Raw genomic sequence first — 27,520 nt, forward strand, 5'->3', positions numbered from 1 at the left:
CTGGTCCCTCCCTCCCTCGCTCCGCTTTATTAAATATAGTAGTAGCAGCCCTGGCTGGAAGCAGGCGCTGGCGGAGGCTGTGCCGAGCCCCCGCCGCTGCTCCAGCCCCGGCCGACACCATGGGTGCCCGAGGTGGCATTGCCATGCTGCTGCTGCTGCTGCTGGCCTACCAGCCCCAGCCCCTCTGCGCGGGACCCCCGGCCGGAGGTAAGCCCTCTCCCACCAGCCTGCCCAAGGGACGGAGTGCCAGGAAACCCAGGGGACACAGCTGGGCTCCTGTGTGCAGGAGGGCTGGGAGGGATGGGGCGCAAGCACCCGTGGGTGAGGGCTGTCCATCCCTGAGTTGAGGGTCTGCTGCCAAGCTGGCAGGAGCACGGAGAGGCAGCTGCCTGGTTCGGCCAGGGTGTCTGGGCCAGGCTGCCCTGTGGGGAATGCTGGGGGGAAGAAGTGAGGCGGCTCACCCGCCTCAGGGTGCTGGGTACCCTGGCTGTGTCTGATGCACACAAACGTAGTGCCGGGTGGGATGGGGCTCACTCCACGTACTCACAGAGGAGCCACAGGGCTTTGGTCTGTGCCATGGGCAGCCCCTGAGAGAAATGCACCTTCCCTGCTCTGCCAAAGCTCTGTGCCACAGACATGGGGCACGGGCACATTGTGCAGCCCTGGCAGAGACAGTCAGCCCTCCCTATCCTGGTTTGTCCTGTCCACAGTAGCTGCCTGGGAGGGCAACCTGTGTTATGTGAGGAGCAGGGGCTTGGACGGTGCGGGTGGGAAGGATGGAGCTGGACAGCATTTGTGTCACCTCCTGGCTCTGCTCAATCTGTCTGTCCCGTGGCTGTGGGGTGGCTGCATACATGGGGCAAGGGGCTCACCTCTCCTGCCAGCACAGCCCTGGGGGGTGCAGGGTCACCCCCCAGGTAACAGGGCACCAGAGACCATCCAGGCCTGAGGGTCTCCGCCAACAACAGTACCCACAGTGCCATAGGATGGGCCAGCCCCAGGCAGCAAGAAGGGCCAGGGCTGCTGGCTGCTGGGCTGGGACAAAGCTGCACAGAAGGGTTACTACAGGCCTCAGGCTGAGTGAGCAGCAGAGCAGGGGATTTTATCCCATTTTCTCCAAGAAGTGGCCAGGTTTGACCACACAACTCTTGGCACGGTGGTGTGCCCTGCCTCAGCATCCCCACGGCCATCCCACAGCCCCAGTCCCACCCTGCGCCTCCTCCCTGTGCCTCCTGCTCGCTCTCCCGCTCTGGAGTGTTGTGCCTACAATGGCCCGAGCCTCAGCAGGCTCTGTAGGTCTGGACATGGGCCTCATCCTGCTCGGGACAGGTCTGTGCCTTGGCATGACCCTCCATGCTGCGCTCAGGGTCTAACCCACCCAGGCATCTGCAGCTTCTGAAATGAAGGGAATTTGAAAGGTTGTGGGTTTTTTTTCCTAACTCACCTCAAAACCAATATGACATGTTACTGGGCAGTTCTCCTTCCCCAAACCTCCCCCTGAGCACTAGGGCCCTGATCAGCAGTGGGGCAGGAGTCTGGCCCAAGCAGTTTCCAAAGGAATCACTGACCATCTCTGGTCTTCTGCTCTCCAAGCATCTTCTGCTTCCAAGCCTATATCTGTGTGAGGAGGAGGATAAGGACAATACCAGAGCCCAGCCTCATGGTCTTCAGCACTTGCAAGGTCCCTGCAGGTCCTTTGTTGACCCTGCTCCCTCCCCAGCGAGCAGGTGGCCTCTGGGACACGCGCCTCTCCTCCCCTCCAGCCTTGTTCCTTGTGTTTTTTCCATACACCAAAATACGAGGCTGCCTGGCAAGCTGAGTGGAAAAAAATATCCCTTTTGTTAATGAACAAAGTGGTCTTCTTCCTTCCAGCCCTGACCTTTCCATGCTAGACAGGGCTTTCACCACGCAGAACCATTGCCCACTTGGGTGTCCAGGATGACTCCTAGGGCTATCCTGGCACTCCCGAGCTCTTTCATGGTGAATGGGCTGGAGCAACCCCAAAAACCAGCATGTGGCTTTCACTGGCACCTGCCAGATTCCCTTGAGGTGACACCACCTGGGGCCAAGGCACAGCTCTAGAGATCAATGGGCATCCACCTGGCACAGATCCAGAGACTGCAAAAGGAAAAGGGTTCTACACCCGTTTTCTGATGATGTGGACTATTTCTGCACTTGGCCAGAGCAGATGTGCCAGGGTCTGGCCACCAGCTTCCTACAAGCACTCTCCCCTCAGGAGCATTCCTGCTGAGACCACCAGTGCCTGTGCCCTGGGACATTCCTCCATCCCCGTCAGGGAGAGCCATAGCAGCCATTAGCAGCACCAGGCCCAGGGCTGGGCACAGATGTGTGTTTAGGGGAAATGCCTGTGTTTTGCCTTGCCTCCAAGCCCAAGTTCAGGGGCCCAAGCTTTCTGTCCAGCCCAAAAAGGAAAGAGTCACCCTGCACATCAACAAATACAAGATTATATCAAAAGGAAAAAACACTCATAAAACTTGTCCTTTTGACATCTGAGTGTGAAGCTCTAGTAAGCTCTCCTCTGGTTCCCAGAGAGGTCACCCACAGGCTGAGCTCCCCCTTCCCCTAAAACCCTCTCACTGAGGGTTTGTAGTGAGGAGGAATGCGGAGAAAAGAAGGAAACAGATGCATGGGGTCCCTCTGAGCAGTGTTCATCCCGATCTTCCAGCAAGGGGATGCCAAAAATGTGATCCCCGAGTCTTGGGTGAACCCCTAGCAGCAGTGATGGGGGTCTCAGGGAGGCGAGTGTGACTCCAGACTACCCCTGGCTGCCTGGTGCAGGTACTTGCCCATGGGCAGGGAACAGCATCTGTCCCAGGATACCCAGGCAGGACTCCTCCTGCCTTACCAGGGGCCATCAGCTCTGGGGAGACGCCTCAGCTGTTCCTCTCCTCCACTTTTGGAAATCCAACCGATTTATTCAAACCTTCTTTTTTTGTGAAGGAGCCACATGTTTTGAGGTCATAGCTCCAAGCAGCTGGAAAAGTTTCCAGCTGATGGGAAAGAACAGGAAAAAGACTGAAAAGGGGGGAGAAACTGGTATCGTGGGAATCAGGGAGGAATATTCTCGTCTCACTCTTATATTTAGCAACAGAGGGCTGTGGGCAAATATATAATAAGCACATTCCTCCAAGATCGCAGGACAGGGTTAAGCTCACCCAGAGGAACTAACATCAGGTTGAAGCTGGACAGTAACAGGACTTGAGAGGCGTCAGAGTAATGCTGTCTGGGTGCCTAAATAAAGCTCAAAGCACAGACTGTTCACAACAGGCGTTGGCTCAGCCCAGCCTCAGCTCCCAAGGGCTGCTCCCTCGGCCCTTTCCAGGTGCCTGGAGGAGCCAGGCTCCGGTTTGTGTCCTTTTTGGGCAACCAACCTTCCCGAGCAGTAGCCTTCAGCTGGGAAAGTCCTAGAAACTCCTCAGCTCTGACCTGTACACTTCCCAGCTGCAGCATAGGTGTTCCAGTCCATTTCCACGAGCCCAAGCCATCCTAGCAGGTAGTGCTAGTTTGCAGTCAGCCCCTTCACCACCCTCAGTCTCCAAGCCTCCCAGAGACACGGAGCGAGGAGGGTGCCCAGCAGACACTCCTTGCTCCAAACCAGCCCTCTCCTGAGCCACCTCCGTTGTGACCAGTGCTTGCTTGCCCATTGCCACACTGCACATGGATGGGATGCCCTGTAGAGTTTTTCTAGGGTAAATGTAACAGAAAAAATGATAACAAGAGAACTGTGCTACAAGCATTCTCTCTGAGCCACCATGCTGGGAGGGGACGTTACCGCGTGATGCTCATTTTATTTGTGAAGCCTGCACACAGACCCGAGGCATTTTGTTAATTTGTCCCAACCAGAGAACGTGCTTTGCCCTCTTCCAAAGCCAAGGACTGTTTTGCAAAGCAGAGCCCAGAGCCAAGGCATCTCTGGATTCTACAAACCCAGGCTTAAAACTGGAGGAGTGGGACTGCTGCAGCTCTTACCGACGCTGGGATGGGGAGGATGCAGGTTTGCCGCCCGGCTTGTCGCTCGTTAGCTGCCACTTATCCTCAGGACAGACCAAATAGGGCCTCTGAGCATCCGCCTCCCAAGCGGCAGTGAGGTGGGGTGATGTTTATGCTCCATGCCCATGATCTGAGAGGGTGATGAATTCCCATTTTCCATCCTTCCTCCCCGGAAGTGTTGCCTGTGCCAGTGGTGCATCACTCTGGGCAATCCCTCCGGGAGCTGCCCTGCTCCCAACGGCCACTCTTGGCTGCCTGACAGACGGACAAACAGTAGCAGACAGAATGCATCCCAGGGAAGGGAGGGAACTGCCAAACATCGGCGAGAGCAGAAAAAGTCATGGGGCAAACAGCACATTTTGGAAGTGGCCAGTCCCATCATGTGCCTCCGGGCCAAGGAGAGAGAAAAGTCACATTCATCCACCACCGTGACTCACTGGCTGCTCTAGAAGCCGTCCTGGGCTGTGAGTCAGCTCGGCATGGCCGTGTGAATCCCTCCTGCTTCTTTTGCCCATATCTTGGCTTTCTGGTGGTTGTTTTTCTCCTGGCTATGAGTGGGCAGGGGGAAGGTGAACGAGTGAGAGGAGGTTTGGGGTCAGAGTCCCCAGCTGCTTGTGGTGCCATCCCTGGGCATGTTAAAGGGTGCTCACCATCTGTTATCATGCCATAAGCACCCCCAGTGCACAAGCAGGAAGCAAAGGGGAGGTCAGGAGGAATTTCCCATTCTCTTTCCCAGCTTTTGGCTGGGCTTCAGTCAGGCTTCAAGGTTTCCTGCATCCTATCCCACAGAAATTTCTGGGCTCACTGGGGTCATTTCCTCTGGGAGCGAGGGAGGAGAGACAAAAGTTCTGGCCCGAGGTAGATGTGCCTGAGAAAAGCCTCCTGTCCTGCCCCACAGCCCTGGGAGGGGATGTGTGCACCCGCTTCCACACCCCTACAGCCCCACGCGACCAGCTATACGTTCTCCCCACACTACAAATAGAGCAGGCTTTTATTTTCTCTATAAACATCATCCCGCTGCTTGTTTCTCATAGATGGAAAAGCCAGGGGCATAACAGGGGTGGGGAGGGGGAGGCAGGGCAAGGAGATAGGGAGAACTTCAAAAGAATGGGGAGTGAAGCAGGAGAGGAGAGGAGAGGAGAGGAGAGGAGAGGAGAGGAGAGGAGAGGAGAGGAGAGGAGAGGAGAGGAGAGGAGAGATTTCAGCTCTAGAGCCGGGGAAAAAAGAAAATGCTCATTTTCTTTGTAGTTAGAACTGCACAGCAGACAATTTAGCATGTCAACCCCAGATGAGAAAAATATACCCTCACTTTGCCTTTCCACTCTGTAAAAACCCCCTTCCTGGATGCTGAAATTGAAGTCATCAGGTAGCTCCTGGCAGAACTTCAGCATCTCCCTCTGTGCACAGCTCCTGCTTGTGCTTTGCCCCCTTCCCCCAACTTTGTTCAAAAACTCCCCGCTCCATCTTGGCACTTGAAGAGCCATTTGACAGGAGGGAGGCTGGGGAACATCTGGGCCCCTCTCCAGCGTGGCTGTGCTGTTTGTTGACGGCAGCGAGGATCTCTCCAGTAACATTCTGCCGCCCCAGGGATGCCTGGGAGCATCCCCTGGCCATTCTCTGCCATTCCCAGGAAGGCTTCTTCCCCACACCAGCGCTGGGGCCGGGCTGGGGAACGTGCACAGGCTCTGTTGGGCAGGCAGGGTTGGGATTCAGGGATCTGTAGGTGGGATTGAGCACCCCAAGTGCTCAGCTGCAGCCCTAGCTTCCCCCAAGGTGACCCTGCTCCTGCAGCACTGGGCTGGCCAGGATTGTGCCCCATGTGTCACTGGGTCCCCCTCACAGCCCCACGACCCTTCCCTCACCGGGTGGGAAGCAGCTGCGCAGAGCCCGGCAGGGAAAGCCGTGGGAGCAGGGCCGGGGTGTGCAGGGTGGAGCTGGAGAGCCCGCCAGCCCGCGTGAGAGGGGCAGACAGCTCGGGAGAAGGGAAAAGAAAGGAAGAAAGAGAAGAAGAAAAAATAGAACAGAACCCGACTTGGGATGGTTTGGAAACCACGTCCTCCAGGGCTGATACAATGTTTCCAGGCCAACTTCTGGCAGCGGGAGCCTGAGTGAGCCTGAGTCACGCTGCAGGGGACGGCACAAAAGCCTCATTGAGCCTCTCACTTCCCCAAATCCTCCCACTTTCTTACCCTGCTTTACTTCCCAGGGCAAAAACTCCAACCACTGCTTCCAGCTCGGTCCCCTCGGTGTCATTAGGCTCCATGTCATCAAAAGCTCTCCATTCCTGCTCTGGCTCATACCAGGCTTCGGAGGTGCTTGCCCTGGGGATGCCCCCCGCACACCTCTTCGTAAGAGCACTGTGACCTGTATAAGGGGGACACAGCTGAGGTGCAGCAGTGCCAGCCATCAGCTCCTTGCCCTCCCCTCTGTGTCTGGCCGAGTAGGAGAACGCAGGAAATACCATCAGCTTTAGGGCTGTTTGAATCATCGTAAAACCACGCTGGATAAGCGAGGGCTGGAGCTTCAGAGTTTCAGCCAAGCTCCCTGGACCCCACTTGATGGCCTCTAGCTATAGCAGCTCCTGCATGCTGCTTCATAAGGACAGGAAAGGCCCGCAGGAGCAGGCACACGCTCTAGGTAGGCAGCGGGGACAGGCTGGCAAGGCACAGGGTGATACGGCCAGCTTCCTTCCCAGGCAGCACAGAACTAGCAAGGGGCTTGCTTTCCCCAAACCCCAAAGTCCGTGGGCTGCAAAACGGCTCTGTTTTTTTCTCAGAGCTGTCAGGCAAGGGCCAGAGGAAGGCGAGCGGGAGAGCAGCTGGCCAGGGAACGAGGAGAGGAACTGAATTAATAAACACAGGCAGAGCGTTTCAAAGCAGCGCAGAGCAGTCAGAGGTGGGGGGGATGATCTGCTTCAGGAGGCGGGGGCCAGCGGGACGGGACGGGGGCGAAGCAGAGCACCCCAGCCAAGGGCTTCCCTCCCGCGCCCAGAACAAGGGCTTTGGGCACTTCTGGCGAGCGCCTGGCGGTCAACAGCCCTGGGAGGGTGATCGGCCGCGGCCCCGCCGGCGGTTTCCCGGGAGCAGCTTTCCAGCAAGCTCCTGGAAAGCGCCGGCCGCGGGGACCCTGCTGCGGGGGTGGGCCAGGTGGAGGCAGGCAGCCCAGAACCAGAGCTCTCCTTCCCATAATCGGCGTTTGAGAAGCACGCACAATCCTGGCTCGGGGTGCGGGAGCTGCAAGAGCTGGCTGCAGCCACGGCGGACAAAAGCCGGGATAAGGAGAAAAAGGCCTTCTCTGCACTTGGAGCTATCAGCCTGGGGATGGATCCGTGCCGATAACACCTCGCTCTATAAAAGTGGAGGCTGAACTCCAAGAGCAGGAGAGCAGGGAGAGGCTTTGAAGCCATTTGCTGGGTTGGGTCTGCCCTGTCCAGAACACCTGAGCCCATCCTGGAGGCAGCCCTGGGCTGCCTGTGGAACGTCCTGTCAGCACAAGGGCGACCACGGGATGTCCCCCAGGTCCCCGTGGGGCTCGGATGCCATCGCTGCATCCCAAGATGAGCTCCCGTGTGACCCATCTCCATTTTGCTGTGGAGCCCTCCTGCTGCACCCAGGCACCCGCTCGGGTCTCTGAGCATCCCTGAAGGCAGCGGCTCCCCTGGCACACGCCCCCCTGGCACCCCCTGCTCCCAGCAAAGCCCCAGCCAAAGCCGAGGGCTCCGCAGCGGCTGTGTTTGCCTTAGCCTGCCTTGCAAGCTGCTCATTTCCTTCCCCAGCCATAAATAAAACCACGCCGTAAAACCAAGGGAATGTGTAATATAATGAAGCCTTTCTCAGAAAGCCCAGCGGCTCCTTTCCTCCCCGGGCCCCTCCGCCCTGTGCGGGGTGGGGGCACAGCCCGAGCCTGCCACTGCCTGGGATGCAACTGGGGCTGCGGGTCCCATCGGGCATCCCAGAGCCAGCCACGGTGGAGTCAGGAGGGCTGGTCCTGCCCACCCTGCTTGTGCTGGCAGCGGGGACCACACGCTGACACACATGCTGCGGGGGGACCTAGGAGGGCTTCAGGCAGCCGGGCAGCATCCCCAGCCCAGCCCTTCCAGTGTTTGCATCCCGCAGCCCCTCCGGTGTTTGCACAGAGGGTGGGTGCAGTGCAGCACGGCTGGCGATGGGCGAGCTCACTGCCTTATAAAGTCATTAAAATGTAAAAAACCTCAAAACAAACCCTAAGCCCAAACAACTCAGAGGGCTTCAAAACAAGTGTTCTGACGCTGTGGAGGAGGAATGCAGCAGGCTGGCTGTGGGGCATCCCGGCAGCACCCCATGCGAGGGGGCTCAGCAGCACCAGGCACACTGCCGACACAGGGGCTGCTTGTTGGCATGGGCTGGCGGGCAGGAAGGAGGGCAGCCAGAGGGCTGGGCTGCACCAGAGGCCGCTCAAACCCAGGGCTGTTCGGCCAACAAGGAGTCTTCACTGTCCGGCTGTTTTTGCACCATCCCCAAACGCGTGTGGCTTGGGTGGGAAGTGGCTGTGAACACAGAGAGCCTTTTCAGGGGGAGTACACGTGTGTGTATGTGTGTGTGTGCAAGCGGGTGCCAGCGCTCTAGTAATTAAAGTACTGCTTTAATGAATTCCAGACCCCTCCCTGCAAACACAGGCCACCAGCCCAGGCCCCCATTCTGCCCCCCACCACAGCCTGAATGAAGCCTTGTTGGGCAGCCAGCCTGTCCCCAGCACTGTGCCCCCTTTCCCCACGCAGAGTTTGCTCCTTCCTTCCTCCTCAGCCTCAGCATCCTCCTCCAGGTAGAGCGACGGGGGGTCTCTGCAGCCGCCCTGGGACTCACTTGTGTCTTCCATGCACCAGTGAACCTCCTTATGCACACCCCAACACACAGCCAGCCAGCCATGGGCTGGGGATGCCCTGAGCCTAGAGAGGAGCCCGCAGGTGGGGAAGATCCATCCAGCAGCCCACGCTTCCCCCAGCACACCCAGGAGACATCTCCCTGCTCTGAAGTGCCCTCATGCTCAGCGCCAGCTGGCTCTGCAAACCCTTACGCTGAGCTTTGTGAGCACTTTCCCTCGCCTGTGCTGGGAGTTGGCTCCTCCATCCTCCTACGTGCTGGGGAGGACGTGGGAGAAGTTTGTGTACTGAGATGTTAAAACACAGAGGATGAGCCCAAACCAGCCCCACTGAGCCCTAGAACAGGCCTGACAGCCCTCCAACCCAGAGCCCCCCAGGCTGACAGGGATTCCTGCCCCTCCATGGTGCTCCCCAGCCCTGGGCTCTGCTGGATCTTGCTTGCTCCTGGGCAGTGGTGCCACAAAACTCCCTGAACACCAAAAACCAGCTATTGGAGAGCTCAAAGCTGCCGTATTTTCAGCTGAAGGAGCTGGAGGAGAGGGCCAAGGCGTCCTGGCTGCGGCACGTGGCCGGCAGCTGGGACGGGTGCTGGGGCAGCGCCGGCTCCCACAGAGCCCTCTTGTTTGCTGGCCCCAGGAGGAGCTGAGGATGCCTGGGGCCTCGCTCACAGCCCTTTGCTCAGAGCTTTTGGCTCATCCCCTTATTTTTTTTTTCAATGAAAAGGAAAAAAAAGAAAAAAAAAACCAAAACCAAAAACTCAGATGACACTGCAGGCTATAATCTGCTGGCTGCTGGCCTGCTGCTCGGAAACTGTGACAGAGGCCCCTCTTGCCTCATCCACGCCTTTCTATGGGCCTGGCAAGGCAGGGGCAGCCATTTCCTGCAGGACATGGCAAGCTGGAAATGTCAATTATTTCTAGCCAGGGTGCACAGGATGGCCAAGGTGCCCACTCCAACCCACAGCCAGGAGATGGAGGCCTGCTGCTCCCTATGACAGGGCAGGAAGGGCCAGGTTGTGCATCCCCATCCAGGGATCCACACACCCTTGGCGTGACTGTGGCACCCTTAGATCACCTGAGAAAGGTGCTTTTGGGTCACAGGAGTACATCTGCACAAGGCCATCCCAGGATGCTCAGCTGCAGCCAGCCCACAGATAGGGCTAGGGGTCCAGAGAGGTCTCTGCTCTCTCCGTGCATGTCCAAATTGGAGCTGCCAACCTAGCAATGGACTGGGATGGTGCACCCTGTGCCACACAGACTCCTCCAGGGTGAAATGCATTTGGAAAAGAAACAACAAAACAGCAAGCCATGTTTTCTGCATCTTCTGCAATGTGGAGGGCAAGGAAGAAGCGAGGAGGTGAAAAACTGCCAGTCTCTTATGAAAGAGAAATGCCACAGGTCAAGCAGCTTTTGCAACCTGGTCAGGATGCTGAGCAGAGGAGGATAGTGGCTCTGAAATAAAGCAGGAATTCGGGAAGACAAACAGCAGTAACTCACATGGATCTGCTGCCAGAGAAAAATCCCAGCACTGCCTGGAGCCAGGCAAGGGTCCCTGCCCCCTCCCCCAGCAAACAGCACAGCTACGCTGGGCATCCACGGTTTTGGTAACTTTCTTAGTACTATTTTACAAGAGAAAGAGAAGAAAAACATCTCTGGCAGCTTCTGGAGAATGGAGGCAAGACATAATGTGCTGGCTGATGGAGCTGCTGCCCCTTGTCAGGCTGGAAAACAAGCTGGCTGTGCTGGCCTGGCTCCTGCAGTCCCAAAACACGATCCCCAGCACCCACAGTGAGATGTGGCTGAGCCCCTGTGCTGGAACAGCTGCTGCTGGTGGGTTTCCCTCCCCTCGAGAGCAGTCACTCAGTGCTCATCTGACAAGCACATTTTTGGGATTAGGGGAGCCACAAATCCAAAATGTAGCAAAATCCCTGGTGGGAGCTGGAGCACAGAGCACACACGAGGGAACCTCGATGGGAGCCAGCACATGATGTACATGATGTCTCCAGGGACTACAGTCTATTGCATGCACATGTACACGCCTCGCCGGGGCCCGAGCACAGCCACCTCTGTCTGCCAAAGCGGGGAGAGAAAAATTCCCCTTTGCAATGTGCCACATTGCTCCTGCACACCAAACACAGGGTAAGGTGGCACCCAGAGCCCCAGGTAGCACCTGACACTGCACCCACCACCTCTGGCCACCGAGCAAGGTACCTGGGGGGATGGCTGGTTTTGCAAGGACTGCTGGAAGCAGGGAACAGGTCAGGAGAGGACAGAGCCCTTCACTGCCCTGCAAGGAATAGCAACGCTCCTCTGAGTCACTGGCTGGGCCGAAGAGGACAAGAAAGCCAAAGAACCCCATGCCAGTGGCACTCATGAGGGCCAGGAAATGAGCAGGTTTGAGTAAGGGATGCTAGCAGCCCGGCCCTGGGCTGAGCAAAGGGCTGCTCTTAAAGCAACAGCGTGATATTTCCATGCTGCCGTCTCTTCCCTGCCCAGTGTGGGTGTGGTGACAGCCCTTGCAACACTCACCTTATTCTCAGACCCTAGGAGAAAGCAGGGGCACTTCCTCTGCTGCCAGCCACAGGAAATGGTTTTTCAAAGTGTACTGAGCAGGGAGGTCTCTATTGCTGAAGGACTCAGAAGAGCAACCCCTACACAGTGCACCACAGAGCTCAGCTTGGAAAAAATTGCAGTAAGCCAAAGCAGAGTGTTCCAACTCTTCCCCTGCCTCAAACCTCACCATTGCCTCTAACAATGGACACGTTCCAAACCCTCTGGGACTGTGTCTGCTTTTCACTTGCCACACCATCCCATGCCTGCTGGAGCACGTTGAGCCTGCCCAATTTGCTGCCCATTCCCACCCCAGTCAGCCACAGTTGCCCACAGAAATGTGGGCAATAGGAAAATGCATCTGGGGAAGCAGCTGTGAGAGCGCACACAGGTGTGTTTACACCCAAACTTCACCATGCAGGAGGCTGGTTTCACCCCAGCACCCAACCTGCATCCCTGTCTCCTCCAAAAGAGAGCAGGATCCAGGCTGGGCCCCTTAAAGAAGCCAAAGCTTCGTCCTCATTGCCCCATGGCACCTCAGCAAACTGCATGTGGGACCCTAAACCCAAGTGCAGGTCTGCAGCTGTGTGGATTTGATGACAAGAAGTGCAGTAGTGATGTACAGCAGAAACACTCTGCACATATACACTCGAGCAGAGCAGGTCATGACTACATATGGACTGAAAATGTGCTCATTCACCCCTCTGACATATCCTTCCCAAACATACACAACTTGCAGGGCTTGAATGTTTATCCTTCGCCCTTGCAAGCACAGAGTTAACTTTGCCACGGGCTTCTCGGGGGGGGTGGCTGTGCATCCATGCAATGCACACGCCTGCCTCGAGACAGCTAAAAACTGTAAGCCCTCTAAAATTAAGCCTTGCCACTCCCTGTGCTTTTAATTCTGCCCTCTCCCATGTGTGCCCTGTGACACAGTCTGTCATTTCATGCCCGCATGCCATTGCACTGAGTCCCTGGGAGGCTGATGTGTACTGGCCGTGCTCCAGCTGCAGCTCCAGGCGTGCTGCTGGAGCAGAGGTTTCCGTACGTTCTCACATCCACATATGGATCGCAGGCACAGGCAGTTATTGCTCCAGCAGCCACCTCAAGGGGAGAACGCCAGCAATGTTTGGATGACAGGAAGAGCTGTTAGAAAGTGATGGGAAGTAGGGAGAGGACGGTGCTGGCTGAGCTGGTGGCAGCCCCAGGACTCCTACACAGCATCTCCCTGTTCCTCAGCGACTGGCATGGGCCAGCGCATCAAGCCAAGGCATGACACAGCCCCGCTGGAAGGGTGCATATCTCTCCAAAGGGAGATGCCTCTGGCAGAAGCAGGAAGGGTAACAGTTTGTGTCCTAAGGCTCAGGATCTTGGTCTGAGGACAGGCACGACTGCATCTGCCCTGGCCAAGTAACAAGGTGAAGGTTCCTCTAAATGCTACATGGGAAAGGAGAAATCCTCTCTCTGCCTCATCACCCAGCCCCTAGACACCCCTTCCTGAGGGTTTTTTCAAACTGCTGGGCTCCAAAACCTTGTCCCAGGGCAAATGAGGAGGGAGTGATGGCTGGGTTTGAAAGACTCTGGATTCACAGCCTCCACACAGAGAGTGCTTGCAGGAGGTCTTTGCCTGCCTGACTTTCTCCCTTTTCTCCACAGCCTCTTTCTTCGGGGATGGCTATGTGGAGATGCCACTGGCAGATGCCTCGACCACGGTGCAGCTCCGCCTACAGCTGTACACCAGCCAGGAGAATGGGCTGCTCTTCCTGGCTGCTGGCCAGCCTGACCACCTCCTGCTCCAGCTGCGAGCCGGCAGCCTGCAGGTCAGTGCCCCAGCATCCCCACACCAGTTAGAGACTGGGAGTCAGAGCTTCATCTGGTGCCAGGACAAAGGGGCAGCACCTGAAAGCGGCAGCCCATGGGGCCAGACACAAGCATGGACAGCTCAGCTGGGAAGCTCCTCACCCACTTCCTGGGGTGATGCTGGGGAACATTCTGGAGACACACAGACACCAGCACCAGAAGTGGTGCACCGCACACTCAGGGTGCAAGGGGTTAGTGAAGAGAAGGGATGAGACAAGAGGATCCAGAGAAAGAAGAAGTGTCCTTGTCCTACCACAGGCCAAGCCCAGCTGGAACATGGGAAGGGAACAGAGGAATAAAATTCCCTCTTGTGGTTATGGTGTTGGCATCCTCCACAAAGGAGAAGAGTAGGGAGCATCTGAGAAACTTGTTCTGCATCTCCTGCAGCCTGGTCTGGGCCACCAACCACATCTAAAATCAAAGCAGGAGAGCAAGTTAGCAGCCGGATAGAGGTCTCCCTAATGCAGACCATGTGTCTCCAGGCCCATCAGCTAACCCTCTACTTAGGCAGGCTCCAGGCTTCTGCCAGTGGGGAGCAAGGCCTACTGTTTCCCCTGCCTCTTCCCAAGGCAAGTCTGAAAGCAGCCCAGGTTGCAGGGATGGAGGGCAGCAGACAGGAGGGAGCAGGGAAAGAAGAGCCAACATCTGGCAGAGCTCCTCTGTGGAGGGAGATGGAGGACTACAGAGAAATAGCCTGAGACTAGGGTTTGCTGAGGAAGGGTGAAAAAGGAGAGAAATTCAGAGAGCAGGACATAGAAGGCATGCCCACAAGGGGTATCTGTATAGACAGGGAGGAACACACACAGAGGAGGAAGAGGGCAAGAAAAATAGTAGTAAACAGAGGGACCAAAACAGTTGTGAGCCCCTGGGAACAGTCCACACTTCAGAGCAGATGGAAAGGTGTCTTCTGTGCTGCAGAAAACATCTTGCTTGAGCTGAGCACTTTGCATGTCCTTTCCTGCAGGCCAGGCTGCGGCTGGGCTCAGAGGAGGTGACACTGCAGTCCCCAGCAGAGCTGCAGCTCAATAACCTGGCAGTGCACGACGTGGAGCTGCTGGTGGAAGATGGCAGGATGACACTGACCATTGATGGCCTCTTCAACAGCTCCGTGGACATTGCAGGGCCTGTACGGGAGCTGGACATCCAGTATGGCCTCTATGCCGGTGGGACGGGCAGCCTTGACCTGCCATACCTTGCCGAGACCAGCTTACCCTTCAGAGGCTGCCTCCGCTTAGTAACATTCAATGGCCTGGATGTCCTCTCCCCTCTGTCCTCTGATGGCAGCTCCAAGATCTTCCACCAGGTCCAGGAAGGGTGCAGCACGCAGTTCTCTGCAGAGCCCGAGGACCCCTTCGGGTTCCTGGGACCACACTCCTATGTCACATTTCCCACGTGGGAGGCAAGGGAGAAAGCGACCATCGAGTTTGTGATAACGACAAGCATCACCCAGGCCCCCCTCATCTACCATGCGGGACTGGAGAACGACTTCTTCTACCTGGAGATCTCCAACGGGCGCCTGAGAGGGTTTGTTGAGAAGGGGAACGGCATCATCGTTCTGCACAACAATGTCTTCATCAGTGATGAGCAGCAGCACTATGTCAAAGTCTACACAGACGTCCACAAGTTTGAGATACTGATAGACTACTATGCTTCATCCACATCCAACCGGGGCATCAACAACTATCTGGACCTTCAGGGAAACCTCTTCATTGGAGGTATGAATGAAAAAGCTTTGCAAAGGCTGAGGGAGCATCATCTTGCTTTCATCTCTGTATGGACCATGACCAACAACTCGTTTGTTGGCTGCTTGGAGGACCTGCGTATAAACATGCAGAGGAGGAGTCTGCAAGATGCTGTGGTCACGAAGGGCATCACATCAGGCTGTGGAAAGCAGGATCATTACTGGGACTATGAGGAAGGGTACGAGCAGGATGAGGCACCCACCTCCCCACCTCCGGATGCCTGGTCTGGAGCACCAGGTCTGGTGGTGGAACCATGCCGGCCAGATAACAGCTTCCCACCCCCCTTTGCCAACATCAGCAGGCTGCTACATGTCAGCCCTCTCATTGTCTCTGAAGGAGGCATGGCCTATCTGGAGTGGAAACACACCCAGCCAACCATAGACTTGAGCCTTGCAAACATCCGGCAGTCCCAAATCCTCTTTAGCATCGCCAACGACCCAAGGCATGGTCAGCTGGAGCTGGACATTCCTGGCTCCAGGAGCAGAAGGAAGTTCACCTTGTTGGACATTCTGAATCGGAAAGTCAGGTACGTCCACGATGGCTCTGAAGGGCCCATGGACCAGCTGATGCTGGAGGTGACAGTGACTGCCCAGCAAGGCATCCCAGAGTGCTTGCGGCAGGGGCAGCTGTACCTGCTACCCATCATGATCAACCCCACCAATGATGCCCCACAGGTGATCTTTCCCCACGGGAACCACATGACAATTCTGAAACACACACGGAAACACCTGACCTCGGACATCCTGCAGGTCCTAGATGATGACACATCCTGTGATGACCTCGAATTCCAAGTGCATGGTGGTGAGCAGATGGAGGAGGGTTATGTGGAGTATGACTTTCACCCAGGAGTGCCCATTGAAGAGTTCTCCTGCAGAGACCTGGAAGCAGGCAACGTAGTCTATGTGCACCAGAGTGGGACAAACCTACAGCTCACCTTGCAGGTGAGCGATGGCATAGTCCCAAGCCCCATTGCCACCCTGAGGATCCTCGCCATTGACCCCGACATCCGCCTGCACAACAACACTGGCCTCTCCATCTCCCAGGGCGAGGCCGCACGCATTACCACGGCCAACCTGTCAGTGGAGACAAACGCTGTGAAACAACTGGTCACCATCCTCTATGTCCTCACAGAGCCTCTAAGGTATGGTGAGGTCCAGAAGCAAGGGAGCATGGGAGGGGAATGGAAAAAAGTCGAGTCCTTCCACCAGCAAGACCTGGAGCAAGGGCGCATCCAGTATTTTAGCACAGACTCAGAGCACCATCTGGAAGACATTGTGGAGAAGCTGAGATTCAAAGTTCAGGTGGGGCAAAAGGTCTTGCAAAACAACACCTTTCTCATACAGATTAAAAGAGCTACCATTAAAATGAGGACCATGGTTCCACTCCAGATGAAGAACAAGCGTCACAGAAATATCACCAGTAAGGAGCTGGAGGCGATGTTGGAAGATCCAGACTCTGCCCCAGTCCCCTTCCACTACGTAATAATCCAGGCTCCCAAAAAGGGAAACCTGGAGCTACTTGGCAATAGGCTGACCGAAGGCTTTGGCTTTACCCAAGATGACCTGCAAAGAAACCACCTGAGCTACAGTGCAACCATCAGGAACTCTCAGCAAGCTGAGGACATCTTCCAGTTTCGTGTCCGCGCTGGCGAGCAGCACTCTCCTGTCTACACCTACACCATCAGCATTGGTGGGGACCCCGATGCACCAGCCCTGACCAACGTCCTTCTGACTGTGCTGGAAGGGGGGCAAGCTGTCATCTCCAAGGACCACTTGTTTGTACAGAGCATGAACAGCATGGACTACATCTATGAAGTGATCGAGGGGCCAGCACACGGGAGGCTGGCCTGGGCCGCATCCCATGGCTGGGCTTCCAGAGAGGAGATCACGGAGTTCACCAATGATGACATCCTCCACCGCCGGCTGCTCTACCAGCACGATGACTCCGAGACACTGGAGGATGACATCCCCTTCGTAGCGACCAGGCAGGGCGAGGGCAGTGCTGAGCCCGAGGCTGAGGAGGTGAGAGGTGTTTTCAGGGTCTCCATCCAACCCGTCAATGACCACACACCGATCCAGGTGGTGAACAAGGTCTTCAACGTGGTGCGCAATGGGCAGCACCTGCTGACGACAGATGACATCGCCTTCACCGACCAGGACTCCGGCTTCTCCGACACACAGCTGGTGCTGGCAAGGAAGGACATTCTGTTTGGCAGCATCGTGTCTGTCGATGACAGAAGCCACCAGGTCTATCGGTTCACACAGGATGACTTAAGGAAGAAGAAGATCCTCTTTGTCCATTCGGGGGCTGACCGGGGCTGGATCCAGCTGCAGGTCTCAGATGGCCTCCACCAAACCACAGCCCTCCTGGAAGTACAGGCGTCAGATCCCTACATCAAAATAGTCAACAACACCGGTCTAGTCATCCACCAAGGGAGCCGAGGGAGCATCGACTCTTCCGTCCTCAGCCTGGAGACCAACATGGACATCAGGTCAGACGAAGAGATACGGTTCCTGATAACAACCCCCCCAAAGTGGGGGACCGTGCTGAGAGGGGAGCAGCCAGTCATAGCCTTCTCCCAGAGGGACCTGCTAGCAGGAGAGATCTCGTACCACCACAATGGGAGCAGGAACACCCGGGATGAGCTGCAGTTCACTGTAGAAGCAAACGAGGTGGTGGTGGAGGACACACTGGCCATCAGCGTGTTTTTGGACACCCATCCCAGCCCTCTGCACATAGTCAACCACAAGGAGATCCACGTCTTCCAGGGGGAAGCAGCTGGGATCAAGGAGGAGTACTTACTGGTAAGTATCCCCTTCTCTAGCCTGCATTATTTCCCTGGCCACCAAACCAGGACAGCCACCAGTGGGACTCAACTGTATTCCCACTTTCCCAGAGCAAAGGACTCATGCCCATATCAGGCTTTGCCCAGGGGCAGAAGCGGGAGGGGGTTCAGGCATGGGCTTGGCAAAAATGTGACCCTTGAAGTTAATCCTACAGCACAGCCTTAGGGGATTGCACAGAAGTGGGCTGTGGGGCAGCCCAGCCTCGAAGGCACCAGCCCCCACTCATGCCTTGTCTCCCCCTCACTCCCAGGTGACTCACGAGGAGATCCCTCCCCAAGACATAGTCTACCTGGTGAGCAGCCCCCCAGCCTCTGGCTTCTTGGCAATGCTCCAGCACAACCAAGACTCTGAGCAACCCAGTCTGGACCCCATCCAGTCCTTCACCCAGGAGGACATCAGCAACAGCAGAGTCCTCTACCTCCACTCCAAGCCAGAGGAGGAACGTGACCAGTTTGTTGTGGACATCACGGCAAGCAGTGCAGAGCCGCTGGAGGGGGTGGTGGTGAGCCTGGTCGTGCTCCCCATCATCATCCCCCTGGCTGTCCGCAACGTCTCAGTGCCGGAAGGTGGCTCTGCTGCCCTCTCCATGGGAATCCTCAACATCCCCAACACCTACTACACGGCTCTTGGTGTGGAGTTCCAGGTGCTCGAGCCTCCCCGGTTCGGCACCCTCCTGAGCAGTGAGCAGCCTGAGGAGAGAGGGCTGCACCGCTTCACCTGGAGAGAGGTAGAGTAGCCAAGGGTGCCTGTTTGCCCACCATGCTGCTTTCCCAGTGGCTTGGGGAACAGCCCCCCCTACCAGAGGAGTTGGGAAGAACAACTGGGAGGCTGGGGAGGGATGCAGGGCTCCTCTCTCCATGAGTTTAATGTGCCTTCGGGATGGAGAGGTTCAGGGTGGTAGGTTTGCCCTGTGCACATAGCATGCATCAATCCCCAAAGTGTGTTCAGGTGTCCCTGAGAATACAGGGTGGGGGTGGGTGCAGGCCGAGCCCTGGGCTGTGATCCGGGTCTGCTTCCCACAGGCAGCCCATTCTGTCTCTGTGCTGGATCCGTCCTGCAGGGATGCCCTCTGGGCAAGTGGCAGGCGGCCAGCTTGCTCCCTCTTCCCAGACTGGTGCACAGGTCCTCTGCCCAGTGGGGCTGGTGGCCCGTGTCCTACCGAGAGGGTCACCCAGCCTCTGCCCCGCAGGTGGAGGAGCAACGGATCCAGTACAGGCAGGACGGCCCCCGGGCCCTGGCCGACAGCTTCACCCTCCTGGCCAACGCCTCCGAGCTGGACCGGCAGAGCCAGCCCAGGACCCTGTTCATCACCATCCTGCCCCGCAGCTCCAAGGGGCCCCGGCTGCGCCTCAACGCCGGGCTGCAGGTAGGCGCGGGGACGCCGCGAGGCCGGGCGCGCCGCGGGAGGCGGTGGGCTGCGGGGAAGCCAGGCGGCTTCCCGGCGGGGCGAGGCTCTGCAGGAGGCGGAGACCGAGCTGCACATGCCCCAACTCCCCCGCCTCCTTCCACCTCGTCCCGCCCCGCTGCCGATGCCGAAACCAGCCGCAAGATGGGAGCATCGTCCCGCAGCAGCGACGGGCTCGGCGGGGGCCGGCTGCCACGGCGGCACGGAGAGAGGGAGGGAGGGAGAGAAAGAGGAGGGGAGAGATGGGGGCAGGCGGGGACAGGCAGGGAGAGACGCGGGCAGGCAGGGGGTCGGACAGGCAGCGGGGCAGCAGCTCCTCACCTCCTCTGCTCGCCCTTCCCCACATCCCAGAGTAATCCCTGGGAGGAGGAAGAGCAGCTTGCCCATGTTTTATCAGCACAAAGTGGAAATCCTTAGTTATTTAGGTAGCTTTTCGTATGCCCAGCTCAGTAAAATCGGAAGGAAATAGATCCCGCTTGCTGCTGAAGTCCCACCTGCTGTTTCAGACACCTCCCTGACCCATTCAGGATCTCTAATGACAAACTGCAGCAAATAAATTATTAGAAAACATGCAGGAGTGCCAGCCCAGCAAGATCATCCCACCCCTACCTCCCAGGCTATCCTCACCCATCCCAGGACTGTCCAGACTGACAGCTGCTTCCATCAAGATCATCACACCAGGATCATCATGGTGGCACTGGGAAGGTGCCCAGGAGCCTGGGTTCTGGGTGAGATGGCACAGACTGCCCTGCCCAGGGTCAGGCACAACACAGAGGCAGGGAAAAGGGCCAAGGCTGCCAGCAAAGTTTGAGGGATGCTCCCATCCACAGCCAGTGCTGACCTCAGGACTGCTGTATTTACACCCCCAGCCCAGGAAGCTCAGCCTCTTCCCAGCAAATCCCTTGTATAGTGTAGTGTTGGTGCCTCCAGGATCTGCCCTAGCTGTGCCAGAATCCTGCCCTCCAGACAGAGAAAGATTACCCTCTCAGCTGCTGTGCCCACCACAGCCACTCATCCCCACTCCAGAGCACAGGGCTGGCTCTGGCAGGGTGAGCCGAGACGAGGGGTCGGCAGAGTGGGCAGCTCTGTGCCCGGTGCCATGCACTCCTGCTCAGGTCTGGGCAGACACACAGAGCCTCTGCAAGGGCAGGAGGAGCCTCCATTGCTGCCTTTAGCCAGCCCATTAGCCCAGTGATCAGAAGCCACTTAGGGAAGCCTGTCCTTGCCTTTCAGCAACCATGCTAATAAAGGTGAAAAGAGAGGAAAAGCTCCCAAAATAAACTCCAAGACAGCATGCCCTCCACCTTTCCATGGGGATGCCTGCCGGGCCCTGGGGGTTATCCCCAGCCACCTGGCTGCCCACAGGAGGGGCTCCAGAGATGGGAAAGGCTCCTTACTCTGAGCAGGAGCAATGCTAAAGCAATCCAGGGCTCAGGAGGGGCCCAGCCCTGCTGTGTTTGTGCTCTGGAGAGAGATGACTTCAGCGTCTAAAGGTCAGGCCAGGTCCAGGAGAGAGATTGCACAAAGCTGTGCTGCTGGCGCCTGCCAGCGCCGAGGGTGCAGAGTCCACACAGGGCTGGGGAGACGACAGGCAGGGGTCAGACACTGAAGCAGAGCCCCTGGAAAGGACCAGGCAGATACACCCCGAACAGATTTTTGGGTTGCAGCAGGAGAAAGGATGGCTGGATGACAGCAAGAGAGAGCTTCCTCTGCTGCAGTGAAACACACAGCCACTCTCCCGGCGCAGTTTCACCACCTCCCTGCACGCTCTCCCAGAGAGCAAAGGCGACAAGGAGGCTGAGCAAACATAATAAGCTGAGTAAGTGAGAGCAGGAACCAGCTGGAAGGCTTTAATAATTCAGAGAGGATGGGGAGCATGGCAAAGAAGATCAGTTCCAGCAGCATGGGATCTTGGTGGCAAGCAAAGCCACTCCAGTCACTGTATGTGCCCACCTCGAGTGGGCAGCAATGCCTGGGGTCCCCTGTGCCTGCGAACGCCTCTCAGGGCTTTGGCCACGGGGAGTTTTCTTTGGCACCGAGCCTTGGGCATGATTACAATTCCAGTGAGTGTTTAAGTGACTTGGCTGTGGGTGCTGGGGAGAGGGAGCAGCCCGCAAACCTCAGTGCTTGCACAGCGGAGCAGCATGTCCAGCAGCGCTTCCCCCATCCCGTCTCTCCAGAGCTGTTTTCGAGCTGTCTTACAACCATCCTGCAGGGACTGCCGAGAGATTTCATTTCACTCTCGGCACACACACCCACTCAAGAGATGTTTTGGCCAGCTGAAAACAGCAGAAAGGAGCTGATGTAAGGCGGCACAGCCAGCTGAGCCGCCCCGCCAGCGCCTGCGTGCTTCCCCGCGGGTGTGCAGGCCACTGGCCAGACTTCCAGTGCCGTGGCATGCAGCTGCCACATCCCTCCCCTCTGCCCTGCACGAGCCACGGGAAGGGTCAGCCCGTGCACCCCGGGATTTTGGGGCATCCTGAGGGCAAAAGGCAGCTCCGGAGTGTGTGGGCAGAACCTGTCTGGCAGCTCAGGGTTCATCCCCATGGTCTGCTGAGATGGAGATATGATACAGGGTTAGGAGCAGGCAAAATTGTTGCCTCCAGCTGGAGAGGGGAGATGGCAGGGATTTAGGCTGGCAGCGTCCCTGGGGTGCGGGAGGATGGGGCTGGGGGAGTGGGAGGGGAAGCGGCCCTGGGAAGCTTCACAGTAGCCCTGAACTCAGTCACATACTTGTCATTCCTGAAGCGTTTTCTTGGGGCAGTCGTGGCCTGGCAGCAGCTTTTCGAGGGGGTGGTGGGACAGATGCTTTGCCGGGAGCCTGAGCTGGGAGAAACACCCAGACAGGAAGCAATGGGGCTGTAGTCGTCTTGGACACAGCAGCAGCTCAAGGAGTGAGTTCACGGCTCGGGGACCCTGGTGGCAGCCCTTCCCCTGCAGAGCAGTGGGGAGAGGTGTCTCAAAGGCACAGCCTCTGCCTCATACCCACAAACTGTGCCAGCACCATCCTTTCCTCTATTTCCAGAGCTTGGGGAAACTGAGGCACAGAGGGGTGAGCCCTCACCCTGGCCTTCCCGCTCGTTCTGCACTGATGTGACATGGAACATTGTGATGAGCATGGCAGCGATGTGGGGTGCCGCGGGGCTGGGGGCCAGTTGATGGAGGCTTCACCCAGCATGCAGACAAGGCACCCGTGTTGGGCCAGGACATGCTGGGGCACCCAGCAGAGCGAGCTGAGCCGAGACGGGGTCTGGAGCAGAATGGGGAAGAGGAGAGGGGTGCTGGGGGTAAGACAGGGGAGTCACAGCCTCTCCCTATTCCCCAGCTGCGGGAAGGCACCACGGCTGCCATCAGCCCCCACGTCCTGAGCGCTGAGGATGAGGACTCCCCGGCAGAGGAGGTGACCTACTCCATCCAGCCCCCAGCCAACGGGAAGGTTGTGCTGAGGTCAGCACCTGGTGCTGAGGTGCGGCAGTTTACCCAGGCCCAGATCAACAACGGCCTCGTCCTCTTCACGCACCAAGGTAGGGCAAGGCTGAGGTGTCCCAGGCCCAGCATCACCCCCAGCCCAAGGGAAGGGACACGGCTGGAGCGGAACACTGTGCCACCAAAGCAGATGCAAGCCCCATCACACAGCACCCTGTACCAAACCGTGCCACATTAATGGGGTGCTGCAGCCCCCCTGCGCCCTGTAAATACCCAGCTCTCTGCTTTCCGCAGGGCCCTTGGATGGAGGCTTTGCCTTCGACCTGTGGGATGGTGAGAATCTGTCTCCTGGGCACTTCTTCCTCATCAGAGCCCAGAGAGAGCCCTTCATCAGCCTGGCCAAGAAGCAGAGCCTCACTGTCTGCCCAGGTGGGTACAAGCATGTTCCTCGTCCTCCCAGTCTGACGGCAAATGGAACCCTTGGACTCTTCCACCACTCCCTGCCCAAGCCCAGGTTCTGTCAGGAGATGCCTGTGGCAGCGGCTGCAGGTGAGTGGTGAGGCCACAGCTTGAAGTCCGTACTGGACATGTTTTCCAGGTGCCCTCCAGCCCATCACTAGCCAGAACCTGCAGGCAGTGAGCAACAGCCCCGCTGGCTCCACCGCCCTGTACTACAGCATCGAGCAAGCCCCCCGCCTGGGCAGGCTCAGCACCTTACAGGGAGAGGAAATCAGGAACTTCACCCAAGCCCAGGTGAGCTTCATCTTCCCCGAGCCCCCAGCATCCCAAGGTATAGCCCTCCATCAGCCCCACTGCAGCCTGGGGGTCCTGGCCCCTTCCCCGCTGTCCCCACAGGCAGAGGCCCCTGATTCCTGGCAGAAGGCTGCAGCCACACTGTGACTTTCCCAGTCCTGCCAACGGCTGCTAAGAGGGATTATGAGCTGCCGCCACAGCACCGGCTTTACCATGGCCACCAGCCTTGGACTTAGTGCTGGGGAAGGCTCAGGGGCATATAATCCCCTTTTCTTAGGCTACCTCACTGCTACAGACCCAGATACCCTGGCTGCTGCTTCAGTAGAGAGCCAAGCATGATGTTTTCATCCCTGCTCTGAGCAGAGCCCTGCTACCACCCTTCTCCCACAGACCCAGGCTTTGTGCAGAGCAAGGCAAAGGGCTTATTTCTGACCATCACTCAGAAGCACACATAGTGCAAGCTCCTGCATGCTGTGCTCACCATCAAAGGAAGCCTGGCACAACTCTTGGTGGATGCTCAGCATCCTCAACCCTTCTTCTGAGCCTCAGTTTCCCCAATAGTTGAGCAGAAACATCCTGGCAGAGAGGCATTGATGGTGGCTACAATGTCATGACTCCTTCCTGGAGCCAAGAGCCCAGAGTGCACTCATTGGCTCTGGCAGGGCATCATCAGCATTCGCCCCTGGTGCTACAGTGCCCGTCACACCAGACACAAGACAGATGTCCCCACCCCCCACACAGTATCACCTACTATGGGTATTTATTTTGCCATGTAGCAGAGCTTAATGAGGTGGGGTTTCTATTTTTAGGTGGACAGTGAGTTGATTTTCTACCAGCATGATATGCCAGAGCAGCCCTTCTGGCTGGCCCAAGATGCCATCCGCTTCCGCCTGGTCGCTCCCATGACCATCTCCGACTCCTTCATCCTCCTCGTGCTCATCTCCTTCGAGGCGAGGTGCCCCCAGCGCTCGACACAGCTGTGGAGAAATGCAGGTAAAGAAGGAAAGGAGAAGCTGGAGAGAAGCGAGGGATTAACAAGCCCTCCCAAAGCACACATAATCCCCCCGAGTGCTCCGGAGAGCTTGTTTGTCTGAAGAAGACACTCCTGTGCAATTTCCTACAGCCCAAGAACCAGCTTTGATATTATGTCAAGTAACATCTAAAACTGCATCCATCCTTTTGCTGGGTCTCTGCACAACTCCTTCTTCTATCATGTTATCAAACTTATACGTCCCAGTTGCCTTTTCATCCATCTCCATTTCTTTCTTCAATCTGCCTTTTCCTGCTATACCTTGCTCTCTCCTGGGCCTCCTCTCCAGCAGATTCTGGCTCTTCCCAGAGATGACAGACTTTTAGCTTTCCTCTTTTTTTCTCCCCAGGTCTCCAGCTCACAAGGGCTCAACGTGCTGAGATTGGCACCTCAGTGCTGGATGCCTCCAACCTCCTGAGCCAAATCCCACTCCCTGACAGGGCTGCCCATGACATTGTCTTCCTGGTGACAGGGCTGCCGGCTCATGGGCAGCTTTTAGTGTCCGGTGTGCCCCTGGAGCAGTCACGGCCATTCTTCCTGCAGTCAGACCTGTCCACAGGACGCCTGGCCTATGCTCACAGTGGAGGCAGCATCTCTGAAGACCAATTCAGATTTAAGGCTTGGCTCCAGCCCCGGATGCAGCAGTCCATCCGTCCTCCGCAGGAAGGGGTGGTCATCTCTGAAGCTTTCAACATAACGGTGACCAGCAGCAGCAGCAGCAGCAGCAGCAGCAGCAGTGGGCCACCGCAGGTGGTGAAGCGGCGAGAAGTGCTGCAGGTCCCAGCGGGCACCACGGTGACCTTGTCTCAGGAGTACCTAGATGTGGCAGACCCATCGGGATCCCCAGAGGAGCTGGTGTACAGCGTGCTCCAGAGACCCCTTGCTGGCCACTTGGCCAATGCACACAACCCACAAGAGTCCATCAACCGCTTCACCCAAGCAGATATAAACGCAGGACACGTGGTGTTCGTTGCTACCGGGAGCCGTGTCCCAGGGCCCTTAGCCCTGAGCCTCTCTGATGGCCACCACCCACCCACCCTGACCACCCTGGAGATCGAGGTCCTGCCTGCGGTGAGCCCAGTGCTGCTGGAGGTGCCTCAAGACCTGAACAGCGCTTCCATGTCCCACCGTCACCTCCTGGGAGCTGCACAGCTCGGGGTAGGCAATACCCGGTACAGGATCACCAAGGGCCCAAGGTTTGGCCAAGTGCAGGTCAACCAAAAGCCATCACGGGGCTTCTCGCAGAAGCAGCTGGACAGTGGGGAGGTTGTGTTCACCTTCACCAACTTCACTTCTCCTCAAGATGACTTCCAGTTCCTCGCCATGTCGCAGGCAGCAAACAGGACTGGAGTGGTGAACGTGACTGTCCGTGCCTTGGTGAAGACTCGGGCAGGCAGTATGTGGCCCAGGGGCACCACAGCCCTCCTGGACACTGGTGTCCTTGATGCCAGCGAGCTGGCCAACCGCACCAAGAGCATCCCAGTCTTCAAGATCCGCAGGGCACCCCATGCCAGCCGGCTCGTGAGGGTCTCCAGGGACCCAGGACAGCCCAGCACCCCGATTGAGACCTTCAGCCAGAGCGAGCTGGAGCAAGGGCTGGTGGGGCTGGAGGTGCTGGACACTGGGGAGACTGACCAGCCCCTGCAGAGCGACAGCTTTGTCTTTGAGCTGGCAGCCGCTGGCGTGCCCCCAGCGCTGGCATCCCTGGGGTACAGCATTGAGCCCTACAATGCCTCAAGAGTGTACGGTGTCACCCTGCTTACGGCACCTCTGGCACCCTCGCCCCAGGGCACGGCACGCAGCAGCTCCAATGCCAGTGAGCTGGGCACGCACCCCACTGCCTGGCCGGGCCACGGTGCTGCAACCAGTCCCAGCCCAGAGGAGGGGGACACCTTCCTCAGCTTCATCGAGGCCAACATGTTCAGCATCATCATCCCCATCTGCCTCATCTTCCTCCTGCTGGCCCTCATCCTGCCTCTGCTCTTCTACCTGCACAAGCGCAACAAGACAGGGAAGCATCATGTCCAGGGCACCCCCTCCTCCAAGGCCAAGAACGGGGCTGTGCCAGACCATGAGACCTTCCGGAGGACGGACCCCAATCAAGGCATCCCCCTAACGACTGTCAATGCCCTGGAGGGCAAGGGCACAGGTCCTCTGCCCCAAGGCATGGGGGCTGGGGCGCCGCCAGACCCTGAGCTCCTCCAGTACTGCCGGACTTCCAACCCCACCTTGAAAAACAACCAGTACTGGGTGTGAAGGGCTCAGGTGTGGGGGCACAAGACCACCTGGGGGTCCAGACCCTCCTGGAGCACTGCTGGCTACCTCCTCACAGCTCTCCTCCTCCTCCTCCCTGGGAGCTGGCATCCCACAGATGCAGGGGGGCCCTGGAGATAGGGGGGCTGCCAGACTGGCCCATCTGGGAGCCTCAATCTCCAGGTGGCTTTGGGCAGGAGAGGGGGACACTGCGTAAAAAAAAAGAAAAAAGAAAAAAAAGGGCCCGGTGAAACGCCTGGGCATCCCTGGGGAACCCTGTCTTCAGCTGCTCACTTGGGACACTCAGTGGAGGGGACCTGATGGCACCAGACCCCATCACGAGCATCTCCACTGGGGCGTTTGCCACAGCTCTCTCTGCGCATGAGGGAGGATGAGGAGCGGCTTGAGCTGAGTCAGGCTGGGGATGAAGCAGCCCAAATCCCCAAGGGCTAGGCAGGCTGAGACACTGGAGCAGAGGCTCGGAAAAAACTCTGTGGCCAATGCCAGGGGAATTTAAGGAGTCCCCACCCACTTGGAAAAAACCCAAACCACCGCCTGGCTCTTTCTCTGCGTGCTTGCTGTGTGTTTCACAAAGCAGATTGCACAAAGCCCCGGGGTGGGGGGGTTGCACAACAGGTAGGATGCCCTCGGTGGGAGGGACTGCAGGCACTCACCTGGGCAGCATGAAACCCGAGAGGAGAGCGGAGAACTGGAGCCAGCATGGTTTTCCACTGTATACTCCAGCACAGCAGAAGTAAACAGAATAAAGTGCCTTTTGCGAGGTGCA

General features: G+C 57.6%; 1 protein-coding gene across 1 annotated transcript; it reads left to right on the forward strand.

Moving 5' to 3' along the window:
* On the forward strand, window positions 1-27,520 carry CSPG4 (chondroitin sulfate proteoglycan 4). Its single transcript, XM_061999913.1, has 10 exons — window positions 1-207; window positions 13,075-13,238; window positions 14,243-17,824; window positions 18,117-18,593; window positions 19,056-19,232; window positions 22,597-22,795; window positions 22,992-23,126; window positions 23,296-23,450; window positions 24,260-24,443; window positions 24,830-27,520. The coding sequence occupies exons 1-10, from the start codon at window positions 120-122 to the stop codon at window positions 26,734-26,736; spliced, it is 7,068 nt and encodes a 2,355-aa protein (XP_061855897.1). The 5' UTR covers window positions 1-119; the 3' UTR covers window positions 26,737-27,520.

Source organism: Colius striatus, chromosome 7, assembly GCF_028858725.1.
Source record: "Colius striatus isolate bColStr4 chromosome 7, bColStr4.1.hap1, whole genome shotgun sequence".
Lineage (NCBI taxonomy): Eukaryota > Metazoa > Chordata > Aves > Coliiformes > Coliidae > Colius > Colius striatus.